At 41.1% G+C, this 22,896-nt stretch overlaps 1 protein-coding gene across 1 annotated transcript in view; it reads right to left on the bottom strand.

The window, feature by feature from the left end:
* LOC100646196 (diacylglycerol O-acyltransferase 1) overlaps positions 1-13,257 on the bottom strand; it is an 89,011-nt gene extending 75,754 nt beyond the window's left edge. The window contains exons 1-2 of the mRNA XM_003399989.4: positions 12,147-13,257; positions 1,026-1,154 (exon numbers count right to left, since the gene is read on the bottom strand). Coding sequence (XP_003400037.3) covers positions 1,026-1,154; positions 12,147-12,265 — 248 coding nt within the window. The 5' untranslated portion in view covers positions 12,266-13,257. The remainder of the gene's footprint in view (positions 1-1,025; positions 1,155-12,146) is intronic.
* Between the last annotated feature and the right edge of the window lie 9,639 nt (positions 13,258-22,896).

Raw genomic sequence — 22,896 nt, 5'->3', positions numbered from 1 at the left:
TGCATTTATTGGCAATGTTATTGACATATTAGCGTGGCTGAATTATATTCGCCTTCTCACGTGTTAATTAATGCGCCCATATGTGTGTCTCTAGTAATAATCTTTATAACGGCGCAAAGATTTTATCGGGACCATCGATAATGATGCAGTTATCGAAATAGGTTAAACTGTCACGATGACCTTGATTTTCGACAAGAATGACATCAATAGATCCAGCCAGAAATTCTACATTGTGTCCGAATGACAAGGGAAATCTCATTTTTCACTATTGACTTGATTGATCCCTTTTTTGTTTCTACCATACTGGACGAATTTCAGGCGAAAAAAAGCTTGGGAAAATCCTTCCAACGTATCTCAAGCTTTGCTTCATCAGTTCGCTGATTAACTAAAATTTATCCATCGTTCAAAGCTGCCATGCTGTTTAATTAAAATTTAATTTGATATTTTTTCTTTCGTAATTTATTTTTCGTCCTTGTCTCTTTCCCTGGTCTCCGTGACAGCTTGATGAAGTTGTCGTTCCCAGGGATATTTCCTCCTTTATGGTATTATTCGAGGCTCGAGCGAAACCTTTCGCATTTAGGGGCTTTCCTTCGTGTTTTTCACGTCCCATCCCTTGACCAGTGGTGTGATCGAGAGGTCTACGCTTCGATAATCCATCTCGCACGTACATTCGAAAAAATACCCCGGGGACATATCGAACGCTCAAGCTTCGGGTATCTTTACAACGGATAAAGACATCAGTGTCACGAAATGACACTGGTTTCTTTGATAAATTACGCTCGCGACTACGCGCCACGTAAATTGCTACAAATAATTGAACGTCGAGATTTTCGAGAATCTTCCGCATTTTTCTTGCTCTTTTTATCTATCGTAAATCCTATAAATTACTGCCTCTATGATATTACAGGGCAGTACTGCATCCGGTGTAGTACGAACTCTAAAATTCTCAACGAATCCGATCACGTGTCGTCCACGATACATTTGATAAGCTAGTGGTTTTATCAAGATTCTTGGTATACACTCACTTTATGAAATTTTCGAGGAGCAATCGGATTCCGCCGATGCCCAACAACAGGAAGCCCCAGTTGACGAATCCCGTGAAGTTGCCGAAGCCCGAGCTCCAGGAGAACAGACTGTCTCTGGGACGATGACATCTGTAACGAAAAAGAACGGTCCAAGTTAAAAGAAATTCTCATTTCAAATCGATATCATACTGCTCTGGTCCGCGATATAAAGAAGGAGAGGCATCATAGATACATCACTAGAATAAGAATGGAACAATAAAGCCGCTTCCATACCCGTACAGTTATATGCATTTCCATTTCAATTTACGAAGAGGTACACGATTTATGCAACGTATTGAAAACATTTGCTCAAGCTTCTCCTATTTCCTTCTATCCTTCCTATCCACTCGGTTACTCCATCTTCCTTTTTTTTCATCCTTTCCTCTCGGCAAATATATACGATTCGTGATCCATACCACCTGAAACGTACGCTGGTAGAACAGGCCATGTCAGACAAGCGTATTAAGGACAGTTCTATTTCTGCATCTTCGAAGGAATATCGCTATGGTATCTATGCTGTATAATATGGAAGAAATGCTCGGCACATTCGAGATTCTCACCTACGACATGGAACTTCTATGGCTATTAAGTGGACAATGTTAACAATACACCAGTTCTCCATCTCATGGAATTTCAATGGCATATACAACATCGCGATGAGTGGCAAATACAAAAGCCCGTCATCGCCTTAGGTATCTCTCACGCAGATAATACACAGGGTGAACCTGAGTAATCGGCTTCCACGGACTACTGATATCATCCCTTCGTGACTGCAAGCGCGACAAGGGCTGACAAGGACCATCATGTAAACTTTTCAAAAGCGTTTTGTCTCGAAGCATAAAGCGTTCAGGGAGACACTTGTTCTTCCTCCGGATAAGACGTGCTTGCCTGAGTGTGAGAATTTAGGGAGACGAAACAAAGCACGAAGAGTTCACGGCGTTGGTTAAAAGTGGAATACATAAGTCTACTCTAACCTATGCCTTAGATAGAAATCATTCGGGAATTTTTCTCTGCCATCAAAAAATAGACTGTTACTCGGTATTTAAACTTCGATCTTACTGTCCGTCTACCAAGTTCTAACTGGTTTTTACATTAGGACATGATTAAGGTTGAAACTACAACGGCTTCTAAGCCGCCATCGCAGGAAGCCACGAGTCTTAAGTATTTACAAGGGAAGATCCTACGAGCAACTCGATCGGAGAGTTCAATCCCCTTGACGTTAAGTCTACCAAATCTCAAAGGAACAATACGATACTGGATAAAACAAAATGAAAAAGTGGCACAGTGGCGTAGAAGTTGCACCGTGAACGTAATACCGCGATTAAGCCACGAAAGATTAAAGACAGCGAAAGGAAGTCTTTCCTGAAATACTGCGCCGTTTGTCCCTCGTAATTACCTGACAGAAGTCCCTTATTTCCAGCAACTATGTGCATTTAATGTGATCGTTTAACCTGGCCGCTGTCTCGAGTAAATCCTAACTATTACTCTGAATTTATGGCAGATCGTGGTAATTAATAGAGCCGCGATAAAGCCAACAGAGTCGGCCGGAGAGCCGCACAGGAAGAGCTATCTCACACTTCTGATACTGGCCACGGCCTGCATGGCAGGATGCAGACGTGTCACCGAGAACTTCCATATGCATGAGTGCTACTGTACTGGGTGTTCAAAGTGTCGCGACCAACTTGCCCTGAACAATAGGGCCAGAGCAATAAAAGCGTAAACGGTCTTTCGAGTACTTGCATATGGTTAAGGTGTACCACAGGGACCTGTACGCGTTCGCGTGAGTTGAGATCTTAAGTGGTCTAACAACTGTTACAACATCTTTTCATTCTGACCAAATAATTCAGTGTAAACACGGTGTGATTACGATCGTGTTTAATATTTATAAAGGTTGCTCGTTTCTTCGCGAGATATCTTTTAATAAACTTGGAAAGAAGTCATCTCATATCCGTTAGAGAAGAATAGTTTGCAACTCGCTGTTTCGAAAGAATTTCTTTGCTCGGAGAATTCCTTTGGAATCGAAATAATCGCAAACCTTTGTTTTATAAAATTCCACTGGCGACTAACGAGAGGAAGGGCAATGTTTCGGAGCACGGAGTCGTGATATCAGTTAGAAACAATGTATTTCCGCGAGGCTGAGGACGATCCACCCAATGACCCCTGACAAGAAGACACAAGTTACCGTCTACTTCTCAAAGTTTTCGGGTACTCGGCATACTGCTTTTGGACCGGCATCTCTGTTTCTTACTGCTAAAAGGGAGGGAACTTCTTTCGTGTAGATGCGAAAAAACGGTCGCTCCCATGGTGAGAAAGTTCGCGACACGGTAGTTTTCAACACGACTCGTCGATGGCACGTGTTATAAGCCCCTCAATTATTGATGTCGTAAAACGAGGCGGCAAACTTTTTGCCCGTAGGCATTCGATAACAAGAGACACCCCTCGTTCGCTGTAACGCAAAAACACGGTTTAATTTTCGTGAAAATAATCTTGGTAGACTCGTTTACGAGAAAACGTAACAAGAATTGTTCCCTCCCTCGCTGTATATAAATCAAGTTCATGGAACAATATCATTAAAATTCATTCGTGTCCGATTTAGTTTTTTGTTGAAAAATTGCGGATTATATTTTCTATCTTTCGATATCAAAAGAAAAAGTCAGTTACGAACGAATTGACAGCAAAGTCATATAATAAAGAAGAATTGCAAATATAAAGTCAATTATCGAAAAATACCTTGTGTGGCAGTGAATATTTTAGTGTTCACTTTTTACCTACAAATCTGAAATATTTTGTGCAGTACTAAAAATTCCTGCGCTGCTTAATGTATTAATTGAAAAGTTCACTGTATCATAAATATAATCCTACTTATTTTCACGTCACGAAACATGTAAATGGAAGCGTATAAAAATCGCGTTACCAGGCTCGGCGTTATTGTGACCGCTAATTAAAAAATGTGGCCGATCGTTGTTTCCCACATTAGACAAGTCGACGCGGGAACAATCTTCCATCCACCAGACACGCTGCATGCGAGCGTGAAAACGTGAATGGAAAGGGAAGGGAATAATCGGCGCATACCAGTAGCACGAAACGGAATAAAGAACGGTAACGTATTTTTGCATGGTGCACCGAAACGAAATAGCGAACGATGTTTTGGTATAATTACCCAACCGTGCGATCGAACCGAGTAATATGGTTTAGTCTGGAAGAGTTTTTGTAAACTGGACGATCTACGTGGACTGTCCAAAAATCCGGATCATTCCAACTACTCTCGATTTTCCATTTGTTCATTTCAGTTCGTTAATTTTCCATTTGTCCGCGGTAAACTCCCTCAAAAACACGCGAAGATCGATATTTAAAAATGCGTAAAACTCTATTAACTCTCTGGCTTGTTCGAAACTAACCGTATTTCGTCTCTAAACAGAGAAAGTCTAATTCGAAAACCTTCTGACCTATGAACGGGCGTATCGTTAGTTAATTACACGCTCATTAAAATTATCGATACTGATAACGAAGCGCGACGTGCTCCGTGGTCCCGCAGTGCCAACCTGAGTAATTGTAGTTCTATTCACGTAATTAATATTCGGAACGGCGTATACCGATAACATTTTATTGCTCGGTGAATTATGCGTACGTTTTGCACGCACCAAAATCCATATTTGACGCACGGCGAATCGTAAAGTTAATACGAACGTCTGACGCAAGTAAAGTGCCATTATACCGGGGGATACGCGTCGTCACGACCCAAGTCATGCTTATCCGGCCGCTCATAATTCGTTTCACGATAACGGACAAGGTCCAACGGCCATTATCTAAACCACACAAGAAAAGTATATTACACACTGTCAACATTCGTGGTTGTTTCTATTATACGACCGGAATTGAAAGGCTGCCAATAGATTGTCGGTCGGTTATAGGGCAATTTCGAAATTAGTAATTCGATAAGAAGATCTTTCCAAATCTCTGGAAATGATACATACTGTTTTAAAGCATCATTTTCGCTTAATCAACTAAACAAGATACAAGCTACAGATACGAACTTGAAAATAATTTTGAAATCCCAAACTTTTCATTTTTATTTTTATCGCAATTTACAAATTCTACTTATTTTATCGGGAGGCTTGAAGTTATCAGTTCGTTATAGGTATCGTCCTCAAATAGCTGTTCGGTATCCATAAAAGATGTTCCTCGAATCTATTCTTCAACTCTAGTTCAATAAGGTTTCTATATTTTTATCTCGCAAACTATGAATGAACCAGCATCGATACAGTTACTACGTCTCGCAAGAAACCGGTAGGTAACACTTGATGCGATCCCGAAAGGCGAGAGACGAGGGGAAAGACGAGCACCCACAAAAGGGAGCACGGCACTCGCGTTTCTCTTTCATCCCCTTCGCTGTTCCTCGAATCTGAAGTCAGTCTCATCGGATACGGAAGCGGGGAAGCCGTTGTACATACAAGAGCGGACACGAAGATGAGAGGAGGATGGGTAAAAAAGGACGAAGACGAAAGGGCGTAGAATGGCAGAAAGGGGCAGCAGGTTCATAGGATTCCCGTATCTGCCTTGCGAATCTTCCTGACACCGGAACCCTCGTGAATATTTAAACGATAGACGGATATACATATATTACCCGTGTAATGAGGGAGGAAAACTTGCCGCTCAGCCAGCCGCCACCGGCGAATCGGGAGCAAACGAAAGAGAACGGGCAGTAGCAGGAACAGTAGAGGGTAGAAGAATACTCTAAATGATTCATGAAGGAAAATTAAATGGCGCCTTAAACAGATCTTCTTCCTAGCCCGGTTTTCGTTCACCTCGTCTTCCTTCCGTTCGTCGTCCTGTTCTCCTTCCAAGTTTGAAGCACACCGGAATCGATTACCAGGAGCCACGGTATTCCGTCTTTCTCGCCCCCTGTCTGTCTGTCGGTTCCGTCCGCATGTCTGTCTGCCTGTTTTATTGTCCCCCATCCTTTCACCGCGACATCCCTAACTTTCGCCGTTGCATTCCTTCCGTCCACGATCTCCGAGGTTCATCAGGGTTCCCCCTCGCCTGTTGTAAGAAGACAGCCTCGTTGTTGGAAATATAAATCCTTGTTCGACAAGGGTAAAGTGGGAGTTAGGAACGTTTAGACTTTGAAGAGAATTCTCTCTCTTGGCTACTTGGATTGAATTTTTCTACACTCCACTATTTTTATTACCGTAATATCAATAAATTTTCGCTGGGAAATTTAGATACGGCTTTTAACTGGATGTATTTCAATACTACGATATTTCCTCCCTAACATTTGGAGAGCAGCGAAATACCATTTTAATTCTAGTTAAAGCGATTCGTTTATTTTAGCCGTTTTCAATAATCGATTTTGGCAAGTAGATTCCGTGAATGAATGAATTCCAGGGACGAATGAATCGCGGCCGGTGATGTGGATCGTGCGGGGCAACACCGAATCCAACCTCAAAAACCGCAATCGTCTTCGTGCCTAATCCACCAACGCTCGTTCAGTCCCTTTCTGTCGACGTAATCGCTTTCCATTGTTCTTCCGGCTGATTTCACGCGCGAGATTCGACACCAACGCCGCAATCTTCCGCGAAGAAAAGAGCCGTACGATGAAAAGGGAGGAAACAAGAGGAAACTAGAAAGCGACGGCCGGATTGACAGCACAATACCGTTAATCCTCATTCGTTTCGAAGTCGTGTCAGCCGAAACGGTGGCGCGTCGTCCAGTCCGTCCGATGACGAAGATTAAAAAGTTTTTGCCTGACTAGACGAATCTTCAAAAAGAAAAAAAAGAAGGAATCAAACATCGAAACAACTGGTAGATAACAAATAATGCATTTTCTGGAAAGGAAATAAGACAGCGAGGAAAACTTTGAAAAAACGAGATCCAAGTATCGCTAGGTACTGGTACTTTTCCAACACCCGACGCTGCGAGCTACGAAAAGGAGGTGTTAGTTCGAACACGAAGGCTTGTGATAATGATACGAAGCCTGGGGATGGTGATGATGAATGTGCATGAGCGGCAAATTAAAATCCTCGAGGAAAATCTTGCGCATTCCCTTCGCGAGCCGTTCAATACCGTAACACCGAATGATTATTTCTATGTACATACACATGCACATATTGAGGAGAGAGAACGCAAAAGAATGTCCGCGAAATGATCACCAATCTGCTCTCCTTCTGCTTCCTCGAAGTTGTTATCGATTCGAATATCGAGCCCAGGGACTGGATAAGAGCTGTCCAGCAGTTGGAAATACTGCAGAAATATTAGCAAATAATAGGTGAGAACGTACTGATAACACCCGAGAAAGGGCCGCGATATATGCGAGAAAAAGATGGGGAGGAAAATAGCTGGGATATCATTGTTATCCGCCTCTCATTCGACTATACATTAGCGAATGATTATTGCCCTTCAGCAATAGCATGTCATTTCAGGGCACAGACAGACATATTGGAAAATGTTCATACTGGACGTTAATGGCATTCCTCGCCGTCTAACTATATAACGTGTAATTACAGTCCGTGTCACTGCGAGAATAACAAACTTTTTTGCTTTGAAATGGACGTTGTTGGGTGAATATTTTACGGATAGGCACTGACTCTACCACCAGAGCGGAAGTCGTCGGGGATTAAATTCAATTTACGGGTAAACACATGCGAGCAGGATGTTCGCATCGAAGGATCGTGCAAACGGAAACTTTAAAATCAATCTGGAATTGAAAGATCGTGCAAGCCAGACATAGCTTTCCGTGTGAATTCCTTCGACCAAAGGGTTTGATCATTCGATATTCACCGCGTCCAACGAACCCAAACGCGCTCGCGCCTAATTGCAAAGTTGGCGAAAACAAGAAGTATCTGGCAAACACGGAACGGGTAAATACAGTAGGGCTCGTTTGTTTAAGAGACGGAGGAGTGGTGTGCCATCTCTGATTCTCCGGCATAATGGACGATCTCGGGCAAGAAAGCGAGAAGCGGGGGAGGAGGTAAAGGAGGAGTGCGAAGATGGGGAGAAGAAACAACTAAAGGTAGAAAGGTGTTCCTTCGCGGAGAGCAAAAGTAAGAGAGAAAAAAAGAAAGGAGACTTGTTTGCAGGTCATTATAGCTTGTCAAAGGGGCAAGAGAAGATTTCACTGTGTTTTCGGTAGTTGACCTCTCGCTAATAAAACAGAACTTGCCGGAAGGATGTGTTCTGAAATAAAGCGCCCCTGGCATCATCAACCTTCGCCAGTGTTCGTCTCGTCTCGCTAATTAACGTCCGCTTGCACGAGATCATAACTCCATCTAACGTGACTACGTTTATTTCTTTTAGTCTCCTTCCACTTCTTTTTTTTTTTAGTGGAGCCTTGTTCGCAACATTTTTCCCGCCAGTCTCATCGCGTCTCTAAAATCCAAACAGAAAGCCTCGTGAATTTTCTTTTAGTCTTAACGCTCCTCCAGATTTGATCCTGTTTTTAACGCATTAATTTTTGATTGTGCGCTCGATTAGACCGTGGACTTGATTAAATTTTTTTCCACGGCGGATAGATATTAAAGCCACACGCGCGCGCGAAACTTCATAAATCTGAACAAATGGAATTTGCCCACTGCTCTGGCTTCTCCAGCCGCCGACCATCCTCCCTTTTTGTTTACGGAGAAATATTAACGCGAGTTATAGCTTTCCCTCGGTACTTTCACCAACGCTACAGGATTCTTTGATTAGCGATTCTGATTGCAGGAACACGGCAGGTCGCGGAATCTACGTTTTGAATTGGATACGCCGTAAACCGATCATGAATTTATGATACTTCATTGCTCGCGGGAACGCGTACGAATTCACGAAAGTATTTCCGCGATATATCCCGGTTATCCTGCACTCCTCGTCTACCGCCGCCTCTTTTCCCTATCACAATATGCTTTTGCCTCGTCACTGAAATTAACATTTTAATTAAGAGCATGCTAGAGCAAACGCGCTGCCAACCATTCTATAGTAGATATTAACCTCGTCAGCTATTTTAGAAGACGTTACGAAAAAGCTTGAGAGGCAAAAGTTCAGATTAATATATACGTTACGAATCTCATTGAAACAAGATATGCCGTATCTTGATTAGCTTCATTCAAAGATTAATTCCTTCAGCCTTGAATTACAAAGCTCGCATTACATAACTAATTTGCAGTTTAAACAACTCATTGTCGCTCGTATAAATAGCATTCGATATAGAAGAAAAAGGGAATAATTAATTACGGCAGGCTTATCGCGTAAAAAAAGTGGACAGGAGATTGTTAATTACTGTGAACAGAAGTGTGCGGTTTGTTCCAAGCGCACCTATGGGAATTATTCCGTAATTCGTACAAAGAGAATTCACAGCACTCTGTTGTTCCGATTCGCATTACCCAATGTGCACAACGATACTGTGTGACCCAACCGGACGCGGTTTTTGAGCGTTTGATTTGTTAATTAATAGAAACCGTTTGCGACTGCATCCTACTACAAGCAACATAACATTCGGTATCGAACGAGGCTGCATTGCCGTTTTAATTACGTGTCAATAATCTCTTTTTGATACTTATTAAAACAATTTAGAATTTTATTTGAAAACTTGTAACATATTTTGCTACGCTCATAAAATAAGATTATAAAATGTTTTCAGCCTTGAAATTATGATATTAGAGAATTGTGTAAATTAACATACTTTATTCTGTATGTACAATTTTATTTTGTAATTTGTAATTTACACAATATGTTAAGTACATTTGTATTTAAACGTAATTTATTGTATGAATATTATCTTGATTAGTATTGATTTTTTAAGCGTATCTATTATCATAATTAATTCCAACGAATAGAACAGGAAATGTTGCAGTAAAATTTACGCGTGTATGTTAATACTGCGCTTTGCTATAAAATACCATCAAGTCCGCACACGAACAACTTTCTGTTTGTGTAACCGAAGCGAGCCACGATTAAGCCTGATATATTGCTATTTATATATCAGCAAAGTCTAATCTAATAGCGTGCAAATATATCTTAAGACAATTCAGTGCATAAACCAACAACGTTATCGGCTAAACATGATAGAATTCCGTGTACATACAATCTTCTGAGCGAAGAAAAGCAAGCATTATTTCAGGATTATTAACGACTTTAAGCCGGCATCAGAATATTCTGCGTTTTTCTTGCAATCTACGACATGTAGGATGATTTACAATCGCATATTGAAATTTCGATAATTGCCTTAATTACTTTAAATTCGTTATAAACAATCACGTGAGTATCGAATGAATTATCTTAACTTAACAGATATCGAATAATATATTCTTATCGTTCAATACTGCCGTATTAAGTCATAAAACGGAATTGAACTATCAGATGACTAAACGTCACTGCGATATTTTCTTCAATTCGTTAAAACTCGAGAAGCAAACGCTTGAAGTATTGACACGCAATTAAGATTCGTTCGGCGTAAAACGGACAAGGCTTGATTTATTACAAAATGCAAGAAACGAGGAAAAAATATGTAGTCGGATTAAAATTGGTCGATCAACACGTTCTGGAACCCGTTCATTACTTATTTCAGACGTCTAACGAGATCTTATTGATCGTAAAGTTAGGACAGTTAATTGTCATTCACTTTGCTTGAACTTTAAATGAAGCTTCAGCCGAGATTCCCATTGTTTTCGAGCATGAAGCTCGAGTATCACTGTCGGTTATCGCGAACCTGGCATCGAGATAAGTTTCCCTGTTGCAAAGGAATGGGGACTGACGCATAAGCGTGGGAAGAGCGAAACTCAATAATTATGCCATAGCTAGAGAACGAATTATCTAGCTGTGTTTTCTTGACGTGTAGTTCCATTAGAAGAGGCGAACGGCTCGTTAAGAAAGTTTTCATTTCCACGACGTGCACTCTCAAGACTGCATTCGATTGTCTGTCCTCGTGTTCGTTCTACTGAATGAACTTTAAACAGCTTATTCCCACCTCCAACTTTGTTTCTGAAATCATCCACGTCACTGCAAATATTGACTATCGCGTTATTCACTTTCCTAAAACCAGTTCCTAATTTGTCGATGTTTAAACTGGTAACATTGGAAACGAGATTTGTCTTCGATTTCTACGCTATGTAATCCAAGATATTCCATGTTTCTATGGAAACATTCTTCGATAATAATAACGTCTGTAATACGATCCAGACGTTACGACGTTGATCGCTACTTCTACTTTCTAGCGAATTAAGTACATGAATGCAATCAGACAATTAAACACCAATTACTTGCCAACGTAAGTGTATACTACGGCTAAGACGTTACGTGAACCTTAACCTTGTTCCAAATGATAAAACTTTATCTTATCATCTCTTCAATAGAAGTGAAATATAGAGTTTATATCGATAAAAATTTGTACGATTTAAGCTACAAATCTTATGTTTAAATAGCGAAACCTAATTTTCAATTGATGTAACACTTGCCTTAAAAGGATATAATATTTTTATCAATTCCAAAAAGGTATGTAATGAATCTTTTTCATCTCATTAGCCCTAATCTGAGTTCATTAGTCCATATCGGAATATCTAAAAAGTGCTCGATTCTACCATAAGCGTAAATAAATATCGCGATCAAATAGAAGAGAGGTGTTTTATCGTTAGTCTGAATCATCTCAGATTACCTATAGAACAGATTAATTAACTAAGGATGTGGAAGGTGTTATGAAACGAAATATAGGAAATTTATGCGCACTACACTACCGACTGACCTCCGCATCGATTATGATGTGCGACAGAACGGCGTGGAGGAACGTATGCTAAAACGAGAAAAGGAATGCAGCGTTCGAAGGAGGGGATCGTGAATTCACAGTTGTGCTCGATCAGAAACGAAACGCGCATGCGTGTTGTTTCGTAAAGTTGTCTGTTACGTTGGAGAAACTCGAGAGGATCAGAAAATTTTGTGTAACCGTGTTCTCGTCGACGTCGATCATCGTCTTCTCGGCGATACTTCTTTACCGACAGTTTCAAACGATCATTGGAAGAAACGACAAAGTGTTTACGTGAACCGTAGCGGAAATCGACTTCTGGTTCGTTTACACTCGAGACTGTTTACAATCGTATATAACAAAAATGTAAGACTCACGGTTTATCAGGCTGTGATTTACGTGCCAACATTTCCGCTTTTTGGATCTCCTCGGCCCGTGTCACGCTTTTCGTCCTCCTTAACCTCACCTTCGTGTCGTTTTCATGCTCTATCGTCATGTTGGCACTCTGCGACGAGGGACAAGCACCACGCGCGCTCTACGACGTGCAGGGATTCACACACAATCGTACACAAACTCACACGTGCGCAATTAACTCGGTGAGCCGACTCACACTTCACGTTTACACTAAGAGAAAAGAAAACGAAATCGGACAAAGACTGATCGAAATAAAACGTTTACTTTCACGGATGACGCGGTAGACCTGATAGGGATTTACAAATCGAATTGTAAGATCCTATAGCTCCACCTGGTCTGTTTCACCTGCAAAATGTCGATATAGCTAGACCGGTATACTTAATCTCTGGCGTTTTTATATAGTCAGACCACACACGCGATCGTGTTTACGAATAGACAGTCACGGTGATACTACCGGCTTTCATTGGCCTTCTCGGTCCGTTGTGTATTTATCTTTGTCTTCTATAGATAACAAGTAGTAGTAACTACGCTTTTTCATAGGACCATTTCTCGATCACGTTCTCTAACGTGAATGTATTTTTTAATGTAGAGGGCATGAGTGTTTTGCTTTTTTGGCGGGTTATGCAAGTTCCTTTCAATTTGTTTTTTTCTTGGCGAGTTATGCAAATTTTTCACAATTTGTATTACCTGTATTACGGAAAGATAAAAGAATATTTTGTGTAAAGAAAAAAATAAATAATATGCCGACATGTTTTTCGACCTTGGCTGATTATTATCATGTAGCTTGGTAGAGGGAAGGAATTAAATAAACAATATGATTAACTAACATGAATTTAAAGTGACTAACAGGAAAAGTAAATATACCATGAAATGACGCACTATACATTCTTTTTATATGATTAACCAGTTATAGTGTGATACTTCGTAATGTCTGTAATGTCTCCTACATAAAAGGCTGGATAACTGAGGAGCGTTCTAGTATTTAGAGCGTGTGCAACTCGAAAATTATATTCGCAAATCACTCTGCCACGATGTCGTTCTTAAAAAGTTAATGTCTGTTTTTAAAAACGGACTACACCATAAATGGACCGTGCTGAACGTATTTATATTCTAGCTGGCTTACAACAACTAGATGGTCCGGATCATCCTTCTCAAAAGCTAGACAGTTTATACAAAATGCTTTGCCAGTTTTTGCTTTATCAGATTGCCGTAGCTGCTTTGTCACGAACAATTACCTCGTTGTCAGTTGTAGCACGATTCATTAAACATACTGTGTAATTGTGTCCTGACTGCGCTATGTAATTTAACTTCTTCAAGGTTGTAACTTTAAACGCAAACGCGCTCAAGCAGCTTCACAAATGTTCCCCTTTCTCCGGTTCTCGCCGGTGAAAGAAGCTGCTCTTACCGGCTCATGACGTTTAAGACGCGAACTTGACGCGAATAATTAGGTAATTACTTATAATCTTTAGAGAAAATCTCGAGGGCTTAAACGTCAGGTGAACGCGCGCACGCTCTGGACGCGTCCATTTTTGCAGTCGTTTGGATAACAGCGAATATAGTCCGCAATTAAAATGGATAATTACCGTGTATCGTAATCCGGCTTTACGGGTTGAAACTTCGTATTTTACAGTGGTAGTTACAATTTGATGGCATTTTTGTTCCTCTGTTTCTCGTAATAAAACGTAATTCCCTCACCTGTGTTTTCACAATCGAATAAGGAAACCAATGATGTATCGTTCGTTGCTTCTTTTGAATATTCTGAAATTGAGTATTTTAAATGAGAAAAGATATATATACAATATGTACAAAGGGAATAATTGATGGAGAGGGATTTTACATTAAATATGCTCGGTCAGAAACGCGATGGCTTAATTACAATTCGATTTAGATTCGTTAATACATATACATATTTTCAAATTATCAAAGAACATTTTAATTGTTGATAAAATAACATTTATTTTTGCTCTTACTCGCACACTGCTGTCTTTCCACGAATATAATATCACCACGGAAAATCGTTAAGAATGATTTAATGAAATTCATCCGTGTTCACGCGGTAATTATCTTGACAAAATATCCATTAAAACTTGAGATATCGCAAGCTTTGCTTTTTGAGTTTGCCGATTGGGAGAAGCCCCCTCTCGCTTCGTCTGCATCTCCGTGTCGTGGAAACCCGGGAACTCCAATGAACGGTCGAAAGTTTCGGAGTAAATAAACTGGTGGCCAAACACGTGAGACAATTTCGCGTGTCAATTACGCGACTCTTCGAATCCTTGACTTAGCTGAAGGATCGTCGAACTCTGAAAAGACGAGGATAGACACCAGTTGGAAGAAAAGCTAATTAAAGTGGCGTATTCGAGGGCGGAAACCCGCAGATCCACGACAAACGCACAGGAAATCCGTCCCTTTAAACATCCCTAATGCCACGATGCATCCACTTCTGAGGATTCACAATTAAGCGCGTCTCTTGACGAGCATCGTCGTGAAACGCTATCAAGCTCGTTACTAATTATCTTCAGCCACGATGTATCAGAGCTCGCGAAGCGGAATGTTGCCAAATGTAACCACCTCACGTCGCCAACTGTAACAACACTTTCACGTTACATAATACATTCGTTTCAAACAAATTCAATAGTCTGACGTAAGGTAGTTAGAGGCAGCCGATTCATTTTTCAAACTTAATTATGAGCAGTTCAATTTTAGATTTGCAACTCAGGGAATGATAAGTATAGGAGTTGCTAAAAAGATAAGGAGGATAACATTTTTAAAGAATGAATCACGAACTTTCTCTTTTCTGTTGTTTATTTTTATACATTCTTAACCATAATAGAAACAGTAAATTAATGAACACCTATACGCAATATGAATAAATTACGAGCATAGTAGCGACGGACAAGTAATCGTTAAATACTTCCTTTCATTCTTACAATCAAGGAATAATGTGAGAGATACACCAAATTCATAGGAATTACTTATGAATGACGAGAGATTGGGACCGAAGCGGATATTTATATTGGAATATCAGGAACGAATGAGAAGCAATTCAGAGAATACACGTGGAGATTTGACATGCATAGTGTTACGTGCGCTTTTGGCAGCACGTGGTATGAACGTGTGCAGTGCAGGTGGAATTTTTAGGAACGCGATATGTTTCAGAAACGAGGGAGAGTTCTGCATAAATGATTACAGAGTAGAGGAAATTGAGAGCTATCGTTATTAATTCACCAATAAATACAATTTTCGTTATTTCATTTTATATTTTCTAATAAAAGCCTGCCAGCAATTCAACGTTCCTACAGTAACAAGCGCGTTCCGTAAAGTTAGAGCTCAATTAAATTCGGCTGCACTCTATCAAAACACATTCTCCTTGGTTTCGTTTATCACGCGAATGAAATACAACCTAGTCAATGAATACAATGAGCCGATCGTGTGTTTGCTGTACCTAACCGCAGCGAATTTAACCTGCATTTTAGGCTGAAAGGGAACAGCTTAGCCGCGAAAGCTAGCGCGAATATATTGGCACGTACGAACAGTAAGCAAAGTCTATATTCATTCTCCGTTTCGCCTCGTTTTCCACCCGTACGCTGGCATGTACATTTCGAATAGCCGTTTCCATGTAGGGAGAGCGAGATACAGGCTGGAAGGAGGAAAGCCGTACCAGTCGTTTACGAACTCCCTTTATGGCCAACCACGGATATTACTGAGCACGGTGGCAAGCACGTTACTCTACATACGTAGTTACACGTCGACAGGATCTCCACAGACATCTGCCGACCCGACGGCAGAGCGGGTTTCCAGGATTCGGCGGCAACGCTTATACTCGACAGGGCTCTTTTACTGGCCACTTTGCACCGACCGCGGTATCTAATATCCTCGGGACAGTGTCCTCGATTTTAAAAAACCCTGTCACGCAACGACCGTAATAAAAGGGACACAGGAGTGGGAAATGGGGAAATTCTGAAAATTGTGCGGAGGGCAAAAAGCGGGGAAAAAGCGTCGTTACCGGGATGTTGGTGAACGTGCAGCCTCTGTGAAACCATGGACAAGTCGATTAAACGATACCTAGCGCGGCCGTGTCCCCACGGGAGATCTTCTCTGGCGTCGCGTTTTAAAATTGCACCACGCGCTTCTCTCGTCTCGCTGAACCGCCAGAAAAAATAAGCTACGGTTTATCTTTCGCAAGAATAGCACGTTTCGCGCAGGTTCCTCGACAGAAAAGAGGTAGAAAAGAATTTACCAGTACGGAAGTGTGATTTTTATCGAATGATCGTTCGATGCTGGAAAACGTCATTGAAGCTGCTCCGAAGGGTGTAATTCTCGACGCCAACCCACAACGGTTACAAAGAAACTAGCCTTGTAACGTTTCATGTGACGTGATCCCGTTATCTGGCTACTAAGCGGTTCGTTAAACGTCTTTCACGAGCGTCTCGAGTAGATCGTCTTCGAGAACGACCGTACCTATCGTCGCGGTCGTTTACAACCGATTACGTGCCCAATGATCTCGCGTGATTAAACGTCACACGCGAAACTCTTGTAAAGAGGAATAAAAGCAGCGAATAGCAAGTTGAACAGCATTGATACGATCTGCCCGTGTTCATACATAGTTCGATCGTAATGATCGAACGATAGCGGTCAAAGTCCCGATCACGCGGAAAAATATTGCGACCAAATTATCCTCTACGTCGTAGCATCATATCATCGATCAAACAAACGTTTCGTTCATAGCGGAAAGTCGTGTAAATTTCCAGTCTATGATCGTTTAAAATTCGAATGGTAAAACAAGAAAAATTGGAAAATCGTATTAACGATTATCATCCTCGCATGTACAGGAAATTGCAGAGCTAGCCTGTACAGTCTTGCAAACATCTGTCAACGTCGAAACGTGTCTGGATTCCATCGAGCATCAAGTGGCATTCCTTCTTTCCTTTCTATTCATACGTCAGTCGCTCCAAAGAAAAGGAGGATCGGCGGAACTTCAACAGACCAACAACCCGTGTACGAAAACTTTCGCAATATTGGTCGAAACATTCCCATCCTTGTATTATTGCCTTCTTGTTCTGTAAACCAGCATCGAAATAGATTCGGTGACCGACTGTATGCGAGATTCGCGCTTTGTATTCAGAAACCGTGTCGTGCAACGTGGCATCCGGCCGCGCTCCTTACCACGTTGTCGAAATACTCTCGATACCTAAACTTGTCCCTTGATGTATCGTTATTGACCTCGTGGAATTGCAAATGATCGTACCTATTCGTCGTTCGCCTACTCTTTCGCGAATTTCACGTCCAAACTAAATGAAAGAAAAAACGAGAGAGGAAAGAGAAAAACGATTCCGGTGGAGCGTTTTGCGGTGGAGTTCACCGGCGGGTTGGAATTTATTTTTCTGGGATCGAATTCCCTCGAATAGAGCGAGACAGCGTTAGCGGACAGTTGTTTCTTCGCGAAATTAATTCGAGCCCATGGGATCGTGGTAAAGGGCCGAACAAGCCCGCAGGACGACTATATTTCAAAGCGCTGAAAAGCTGCCGATACAATGGCACAGACGACGTCCAACCACACCAGTACTTGTCTCTCCTTTGGGCTACTAAATAAATTAGACCCAGTCACGCCCAATTGGAGTTTCGTGTACGATTTTTCATGGAAGCCATGCTACCGCTTAGAGGGATTCATACACGCTACACACTCACATCGGATCCAATCGATGTGTTTTTACATGGAGCTGCACGTTTCAGTTTTCACGATTTTACATAACTACCGTTTATATAATTGTGTATATGTACGATCTTGGGATCGTATCAAATAAATGGATGTCTAGTTGGTATCTTCGTATTTCTGAGTATTCGTAATACGTATATGTACATATGTATACAGATACGTATACACGCGTATTTACCACGCGAGCGAACGATATCCGAGGAACGAAAGGAAATGGTCCTACTATCCGCGAGGGATTTGAGAAATACGCGAACGCATACAGAGCGAACTGTTACCGCAAATCCACCGATTGAGCTTTCGCTGAAAGTCTGCTTATGGGGAAGAAGCACAGACAGCCTTCCGTTGACTGAACTATAACGGGAGAAATCTCCTTCGGACTGTTTCACCTCGGGGGCGAATGTAAATTTCGCGTAAACCCTACGGTAACAGGTTCATTTGTACGAGAAACGCCGGACGAGAATAAGCGAATAACCGCGCGAATGAAAATCTTTGCTGCATCTCCGGTGAGAATTTATTACATTGAATGCGCCGCTTCTTTATACGAATGAAAATGAAAATTAGACTGCATGCCGGTTTAATCAAGCTGTGACTAATTCAGGAATCATTGGTATTTCTCGCTTTCATGCTGTTTCTTAATAAATACAAACTCTACGAATCCAATTCTTAACTTGCATTTTTATACATATGCCTCGTACGTGTATTCGAAATAAAGATTTATCGTTTTCTCTAGATAGCCACCAAGTCCGCGTAATCTACGAACAGAATCCGAGTAACAACCTAATTTAAGTCGTTTAAGACCAGGTCGTTCGGTATGTCGTTGGAAAGAAAGATAGGTAAGAATGTGGAATCCAATCAATCATTATCGTTAATCCATCGTCTACGTTCGAGAAGGAGATCGGTTGTTTGCAGGCCTGGCGTGGCTTAAGGATTGCACTAAGGGCTGAGGATGTGCGGTCTGAGTCTTAGAGCAATGGAGGGTGCGGCTGCCTGTAGCATGATCCTCCCTAAGCCGAGGCTAAGAGGCTATTAGTTAGCTCTGCGAGCAGCGACGTAACCCCAAAGACTAACACGGTACTTACACCTTCCTGCTTCGTAGAGATCGCAAGATATTCAACCAACTAGTTCCCATAGTATGTTTGCACATGGAAGGTGAAACTGGCGATATTCGGAGAATAGCGTCGCCGCGCAAGATCAACGATAAGAAATTAATATTATAACAAACTTCACGAGCATCGGTTCCAGTGTTCGGCGCCAAGCAATTAGAGATACAATCAACTGTTCCCGGATTACATGTAAATGAAGTCTCAACGGAAGTACTTGGTCGGATTAGATAAATTAATTCAAAGAGAAAGCAAAAGAAAAAGAAAGAAAATCGAAATAGTGATTCGGCGTAATTTGCTTCGCAATTTTCTTTTTCCGTATCAGGTTCTAAGAAGTCAACGGATTTTGAAGAAGAAGAGAGTAATCGGATAAAAGTTACAGGAATTATTCACACGATTTAGCAAAGAATTTCCCATTTTATTCGTGTTAGGTATAAATTGCATGAAAATGGAATGTATTTTGATAGAATGAACATTATTATTAATGGACAAATTATCGAGGAGCTACGCATTATGCACAAACCCCGTAGAAGTCCATCGTAAGCATCTAATCTTGCCCTTTGACCCTTCTCCCTGTAGCGTTTAGCCCATACACCCCTTCGTACATCAGGAAATCTCGGCAAAGCCGATTAGTAGTCAGAGCACGTCCGTTATTAGCCATTCGGCCGGATGTGGTCTAAAACTACTAAAATCTGAATCGATCTCAACGATCTAGAACGACCCTCCTTGCTAATTTATAAAGTGTCACAAGCTATGTAACAGACTGAAACTTTTTCCTCGGGCAGCTTACCAAATTTTAATGGAATTTTACAAACTAATTAAAGATTCAATTATAAATTAGAAAATTACACGTGTGGTTAAAAAAATGTCTAGTATCATTTCATCATTAAAAAATAATTATCGCATTATCTACTTATGAATCGTGAAATGGCATAATGCCACAAAGGTAAGACAAGAAAAAGAAGAGTAGAGAAAACGATGAAAATACGAACGAGGCTAGGACCTAGATTAGGTAAACAAATCTCCTATTATGCACATATTCTAGACAATCATAGTAGGTTCGGGTTTTGTAAAAAATAAAGTACAAATGGTGCAAAATAAATGCCGAAATGGCTAGCTCGCGTGCAACTGCAAATGGATCTGAATTAATTAAATTAATGTTCAACTGTAGCCGGTAGCAATGCCGGGTCATTGGAAACACGATCAAACCCATACACCGTACGAAATGGTATGGTACTCTGGGGATGCGTAGCTACCTCTTTGTTATCCAATTTTATTCTTTTAATCTTTTTCACGGTGCAATTATTTTGTGTCTACCAAAAAATACAGAAGAAAATCTCTCCAATTTTAAATATTTTATGCGTCGCTTTATCGATATTTGGGATAATGTAAAACCATAAAAACTATTCAATGAACTTCTTTGCCATTGGATGAGTTTGGTTCGTAACGAGGAACAAAAACGAACGTGAACGAAATCAATAGTTGTTGCTGATTTTCAGCACGTACGACAACAAATTTTCAAGCTTCCCCTCCTTTCGCCACCGATGTTGCGAATATTTGCAAAAGCACGTTTAGCAAGAATACCAGCGTTGCACCGAGAAATGATGATAAGGGGTGAGAACCGGAGGACGTTAAGTTTAGAAACAAGCACGATCGTAAAAGTTGCAAACTTGAAGCTGCGCTGGTCGACGAAGCGAAAAGCGGACGAGACTGGTACTAAATATGAATCATAAAAGAAGCATAAAGATAATTGTATGCTAATAGGCAAAGCGTATGCGCCACGTCGCCCAGAACAGCTCAACATCTCCCGTTATTACCTACGTAGCTGCGTTATACTACCCACACACACGAATCTTCACAGTTTCTCGCCGTACAATTTCTGTGATACGACGTTGACACGAGCTAATTTCGTGTGATCAAGTTTTGGGAAAGGATCCATGCGGAAAAAAGAACATATAACTTGTTATACCTTGTCTCTATTTCATTTAAGAACCATCCTTTCATCTTTTTATTTTATATTTGCTTTCATCTTCTTCTATAATACTTTTGATGTTGATGATCAAATTCCTTTATGATACACTATTTTTTCTTGCTACTTTCAAATGTATTAAACTTTAATAGATTTTAGGCATCCTTTTAAGCTGATTGAACGATCATTAATAGGATAATAGAGAAGGTACTAAAAATAAATCGAGCAAACTGATTTTAATTCAAATTAATTCAATTGTTCATTCAAATTATTCGAACGATCAATTTCGCTGAAAAGGTCATTCTCGAAATTGTAGAAAATTTCGATGGAACCGTGCAAACTTCCAAACGAGTTCTCGAATTAATATATCGAAAAAGAGAATCAAGAATTGAATTTATTACTCGGAACAAAATTCTCAACTACCAACGAATAATTTGCTGTCGTCTCTTAAAGTCAAGAGAACAATGAAAAAGTTGAGAATAGAAAGGAATGGATAAACGAGGCAGTGACCGGGAATGTGTGGAGTGTGGTTTTTCACGAGCTCGTGAATTGAGAACCGGAAAATCAAGAAGGATCTTCTTGACCGTGTCGCCGACTTTTACAGTCGATCGTCCCGAGAGCTTTTACGAGCCTTGACGAGAAAGTACCGTCACGATGTGTAAACCATGAGCCTTTTCGACAGCCGCTCGAGCCTTTGAAGCTCTCCTTTTCTTTCGGCGCTGAACCTAAAGGAATGGAAAATGGAGCAGCCAAGGACAGCCTTGACAATATTCCTTTCAGAGCTCGAGAGTAGCTTTTAAACAAGCTAACTCGAATATTTTCAAGCGGTTGAATGTCAGCCTCCGAGATTTATTTGATAATACTATTGTAATAAAATGAAAAAAATACTGAACGAATAAGTGATATTATTCGTTAGTCAGAATTTAACGATGCAAGTTTTAGAATGAATTTGATAGAAATACTAAGCACTTATACAGAGTACAAGAACAATAACAGTTAGATAACGAGCGACCCTTTGTCTCGCCGCAAACGATCCAGAATAAGGAAAGTACCTAATCGAATTTTGCAAAACTTGTTATGAACTGATTTGCTACGGTGCTTCCTTTGAAGGTGCACTCGCTTGCAAAATACCGAAGTGAGAACCGCACAGACAATTAAAGATGAACAATGCAACACGGTACAATCATTGATGTGCTCGAAGCTATGCCCGGGCTGAAGGTTCGGTCACCTGTACTTCCTCTCCGATTCACTGGCCGGAGAACCCTTCAAATTCCCGGGCTTAAGTTTCCGGCTGCAATTTTGTGTTCCGGCCGGAGTGGCACGAAGACAGGCACGGCCGACTATAATAAAAGTAAGGTAAAGGGAAAACTGCCACTTTGTCCTCAAAGCGTGGAGCGCGACGTCACGTGCAACCAATAGCCACAGGCAAGCTTTATAGGAACAAACGAGGCCACTTTAATTTACGAAACTTGCTCGACATGCACGTCCAGGGGACATTGATTTACTAACGTACCAGAGACTAAGCGAAGTGATTCGACAGGAAAACCGAACAGACATCGGAGGATCGTGTGCGTGAGCTACCTACAAAGGATACTAGCGGCTCTGTGATCGGAAGCTGTCAATATTTGTCTATGTCCGGTAACCGAGTAGCGAGCGATGAACCGTAACGTCATCAATTATCTCTTACATACCACTGGTCAAGCCTGATGTCAAATTTCGTCTGTTTCCTGCCCCATGCACGATGCCACGATTGCAGACCTCACGTGCCACTATCCACCCTCTTTCCCTTCCCTCATTCTCTTTCTCTCTATCCCGCCTATTCGCTCTCCATTGTCCCTCTTTCTACTTACCTAGAGAGTTGGCCAGCCAGATTTGAGTAAACCGATGGAAATTGTCTCTAGACCACCGAGAACAATAATGACCCGGTCGAA

Source organism: Bombus terrestris, chromosome 13 (genome assembly GCF_910591885.1).
Source record: "Bombus terrestris chromosome 13, iyBomTerr1.2, whole genome shotgun sequence".
Classification (NCBI taxonomy): Eukaryota; Metazoa; Arthropoda; class Insecta; order Hymenoptera; family Apidae; genus Bombus; species Bombus terrestris.
Note: the sequence above shows the minus strand (reverse complement) of the source record. Positions and strands in the feature narration are given on the sequence as shown.